General features: G+C 39.5%; 1 protein-coding gene across 2 annotated transcripts in view; it reads left to right on the top strand.

Annotated features, from left to right (window-relative positions):
• Positions 1 to 5,000, top strand: part of LOC127062201 (COUP transcription factor 2) — a 119,407-nt gene that overhangs the window by 53,829 nt on the left and 60,578 nt on the right. For both annotated transcript variants that reach the window (XM_050989973.1, XM_050989974.1), the window contains exon 3: positions 970 to 1,521. In XM_050989973.1, coding sequence (XP_050845930.1) covers positions 970 to 1,521 — 552 coding nt within the window. The remainder of the gene's footprint in view (positions 1 to 969; positions 1,522 to 5,000) is intronic.

Here is a 5,000-nt window from a genome sequence, read left to right as displayed (position 1 = left end):
CTTATCTTTCTTTCTCTCTTTCTCTTTCTTATTATATGATCGTCAACATATCCTCTTATGCTAGATCGTAGCACAGATTACGATAATAAACTCGATGGGTGACTACGGAGTAAAAGTCACGGAAATGAATCGTACTGATTACTTCTCGACGTTCACGGAAGCATTAGGGAGAAATGGACATTGGATTTTTTTAAGGGAAAAAGAAAAAAACAAGAAATTAAAAAAAAGAAATAAGAAAAAAAAAGATAAGAAAGAAACGAAGTTAAATCTTTTTCTCCAATCTTTTTCTTTCTTTCTTTCGTTCGTTTCTACAACGGTGTTGTACTGAATCGTCTGTACGGCTCCTCCTTTCAAACAAGTTTGTCGTTGTAAAATATTTGCTCATACTCGAGGGAGACATCTCCTTCGCTTGGCCAGGTGTCGGTTCTCCTGTTTGCAGGGAGGCACTCTCGTAAAATGTCGCGTGCAAGTATGCCTATGTGATTTACGTTTCCTTTACGACGATAATTCCTTATTTAATTAGCCGTTCTTAATTACTATAAATACCCGGCGATCGAGGAGGCAATAAATACGATTTAAGGAAGTAAATAATTATAATTCATGACTAATCGCAATATATTGACTAATTGTTAACTAATTCAACTATTACAAGATTTATATAACTAAAATGTTAAACGTAAAAATTCGAAACATTTCTTTGGCGATATATTAAACACTTTTCGATACAAGTATTTTAACATATACATATATATCGATAAAATAGTTTCGAGTCTTGATTTATAATACGTAACAATCTTGAAAAGAACAATGTATTAATCGTAAGCGATCATCATAGTCCTTTAAAAATACAAACAGAGTTTGACTAACTCTGTATAGATACTACGTATCGAAACGAAAGGAATTTGCAAAAGAAAGAAAAAAGAGAGAGAGAAAATATATCTCAATAACATCGTATCCTTTTTGTTTCAGCCGTTCAGAGAGGACGCGTGCCACCGTCGCAGCCATCGCTGCCAGGTCTACCAGGACAATTCGCTTTGACGAACGGTGACGCGGTCGCGTGTGCGAGCCTAAACGGGCACTCCTACCTCTCGTCCTACATAAGCCTGCTCCTGCGCGCTGAACCATATCCAACATCGAGATACGGACAGTGCGTGCAACAAAGTAACATCATGGGAATCGACAGTATCTGCGAATTAGCAGCGAGGCTTCTTTTTTCGGCGGTTGAATGGGCAAGAAACATACCGTTTTTCCCTGACCTTCAGGTGACCGATCAGGTGGCACTGCTAAGGCTAGTCTGGAGCGAGTTATTCGTACTTAATGCGAGCCAATGTTCTATGCCGCTTCACGTGGCGCCACTTTTAGCAGCGGCGGGTCTTCACGCGTCGCCTATGGCGGCGGATCGCGTGGTAGCCTTCATGGATCACATAAGGATCTTCCAAGAACAAGTGGAGAAGCTGAAGGCCCTACACGTTGACTCCGCGGAGTACAGCTGCCTCAAGGCTATCGTTCTCTTCACGACAGGTAACGATCCTTTGGGATACTCCCAACGTCAAGATTGGATTTTATTATGGAATATACGTACCGTGGTATATATGTATATATCTTATGATATATACCTACCGGGTGAGCAACGTGATCTCTCTTACGAGAATATAATACGGTTTTTCATGAGATAAGTAAAGGGGATAAGATCGTTTATATCATTCCGAGGGAATGAGGCATTTAACGAAATTTATATAACATATCGTTATCCGATGCACGGATTTGGATATCTTTTTTTTCTTTTCTTTTAATATTTAACTACTCGTTAAGTTGTACGAGATCATGCAATTCAGTTGGTTATACACGAAGAACCGCCTTTCTCATCGTACGAAATCATGAAACGAATTTCACTCTCTCCTATATTTTATTTATTTATTTACTCTTTTTTTTTTAGTATATCTTTTACATATCTCGATCGAACGATCGAAAACAATTTTTACTCGGAGTATCTTTCGTGTATTATATTTTAACATATAAATGACGGTCCGCCGTTGAGAGAGGAGAAGAAGGAAGATGGAGAATACGCGGCAGGTGTAGGCGAATCTCTCGAATTTCCTATCTGACACGTTCTCGAAAGGACGTTTAGAAATCCCAGCCGTTCTAAACGCGTCGGTTTGGTGCACGACGTTATCTCGATGGGTTCGCTAACTCCGAAGGTAGTCTGGATGGAGTAGGAGGTTAGACAGCGTTCGATATCGACTAGGTAATACACACGATGGTTCCTTGTCGATACCAATAGTTTTGATTTCTCGTCGATGGTCTCGTTCATACATTTCCACGGAACACTTGTACGAAATCGTAATTCTGAAAAATGTTAAATTTCTTTTTCCTTTTTTCAAGGTTTTTTTTTTTTAATTGACAAATAATAAGGATCGATCGATAAATCCCACGATCGATTCTAGAAATCGTACGATGACCCAGCCTGTCTTTCCTCGATCCAGCGATCTAGTACACAACCGGAAGAACTCGAAGCTGCGATGTCTCTCAACGTCGAGCTCGTCTAATCGACGACAAGATAAGATCGCTGGACCTGTCATCCAACTCGAAGCAGCAAACGGAGAGGCGCGATCGTCATCGAGCAGAAACGTACGAGACAATGCGTTTCTCATCGTTCCTATCTCTCACATTTCTCCTCTCGCTCTTCTCTCTCTCTCTCTCTCTCTCTCTCTCTCTGTCTCTCTGTCTCTCTTTCTCTTCAATCTCCAGAATCCATCTCAGTCCAGCTCTACGGAGATGGTGGACTCTACGTTCTATCTCTTTTCCTCTCTCTCACTCCCTCTTTCTCTATCTGTCTGTCTGTCTCTCTCTCTCTCTCTCTCTCTCTGTCTCTCTTTCTCTCTGTTCGTTTTCGATGACAAACCAGGGTCTGTCCGAAGAGTCGAGCATTCTCGCAAACTATCTCTTGGCCCATCTTTCTCTTCCCTCGCAAAACGAGTTAACCATTATTCGATGATCGCGAGCATGCGAACATGCATTTTGTCTTCTCTCATAGAGAAAAATTTGTAATTCGAGGGTAACACGTGAATATTTTATTCGATAGTGGAAAAGGGAGAGGAAGAAAAGACGGATACGAAGATATATACGATAGCAAAAAAATATATAAACAAATCTTCACGAAGCAGGTTAAATCTATTACTATACAAAAAAAAACATATACATACATGTAAACATATACGCAGACGGGAACTATATTTCTACGTATTACGTTTAACCCACAGAAATCTATAAAAAGAAGAAATGAAATAATATTTTTACAAATATTTATAACTTCAATTATACGAATTCGCATAATTAAAAAATTTCAATCTAATGAAAATAAAATAGTCTAAAATTCACCAAACTATAATGGAACATATAAATTAAAAGAAAATATATATATATATGTATGTATAAGTACTTATGTATACACGTTATGTATGTATACGCGCGCGCACACACACACATACATGTAAAGAAACCGTACATTTATTGTTTTACACATACAACATAAACACGTATATGGTTTCTTGTAAGAGAGATAGGTGGTTGGTAGGGTTTTTGGTACGAATGCAGAAGGACGAAAAGGAGCAAAATGGAAAGAGAGAGAGAAACAGAAAGAGAGAGAAAGAGAGAGAGAGAGAAAGAGAGAGAGAGAGAGAGAGAGAGAGGTCTCCGTACTAAACCTCGCGTCTGCCCATAGATAGGAGATGGGAGGCTATTTATTTCCGTGCTATATGGGCGCGCTTAGTTCGCTTTAGCTTATGCTAATGCCCCGATTCCCGGCGATCCTCCTTCCGCCTTTTTTTCTCTCAACCTTTTTCCACCCTCTTTCTTCTTCTTCTCTTTCTCTTTCTCTTTCTATTTCTTCTTCTTCTTTTACGCCACTCGCCAACTCTTTATCTCTCTCTCTCTCTCTCTCTCTCTCTCTCTCTCTCTCTCTCTCTCTCTATCTCTCTCTTTCTCTCGGTCTCTCTCTTTTCTCTTTTCTCTTTTGCTTTTTTTTCCTCGACTCTCTTTCGAGACCCGATTCTTCTTTGCAAGCGACGAAAGGTCTTCCGTTTTTCGTATCCCTCCAGTCCGTTCTCCAAATTCCTTTGGTGGTCTCTCCAGACTTTCGATTTATAGCGTAACGTTCGGCATAAAAATCATTTTTCCTTGCACACGGTATTCTTACGTGTGTAAATGATTTAAAATGATCATTAATAATCGACGTATGAATGTATGTATATATATATATATGCATGTACGCGTCGGATGATTCAAAAAAAAAAGGTAAAGAAAAAAGAAATGAATTTATATCTACCGTAATAATCACTTTATTCACGTGATTAGATCGTTTATGATCTCCCATGATAATTCTTCAAGCGAACGAAGGGATCGCGAGCAAGAGTGAATCTTACTAAGACTTACTAAGAACTTACGAACGCAGAGGAATAAGATTAAGAAGAGGAGAAAATGAAAATAAAGAAGGAGAGAGAATCTCACGGAGGCCTCGGGGCTCATATTCTTAATTAGATCGTTAATACCGGTGCCATCCATAGAACGTGAACTCGAGAGGTGAAGGGAGAAAGAAAAAGAGGAGGGATAGAGAATGAAACAAAATGAGAGTGAGAGAGAAAAGAAAGACAAAGAAAGAGAAAGAGAGAGAGAGAGAGAGAGAGAGAGAGAGAGAGAGAGAGAGAGAAAACGATGTTGGGTGCTCGCCGGTTGGGCAAGGCAAAGGGAATTGCATTGCATGCCACATAATCGTGGGAGTGTTTCCCATCAAGATACACGTAGGTACCGCACTCTCCGTAATACCCTCTCGCATAAATATATCTGCACGATGCATTTACATGCCTATACGGGGTGGCACAAAATAAAGATATTACAAGGGAACACTTTCACCCCGTTTTATTTCCATTGGTTAATCCGTTATCTCGATTTGTTAAATAGAACTATATAAAACTGATTCGAGAAGGAGTTCGTAGCGAGGTAAA

Source organism: Vespula vulgaris, chromosome 3, assembly GCF_905475345.1.
Source record: "Vespula vulgaris chromosome 3, iyVesVulg1.1, whole genome shotgun sequence".
Lineage (NCBI taxonomy): Eukaryota > Metazoa > Arthropoda > Insecta > Hymenoptera > Vespidae > Vespula > Vespula vulgaris.
This window is presented reverse-complemented; position numbering and strand designations above follow the sequence as displayed.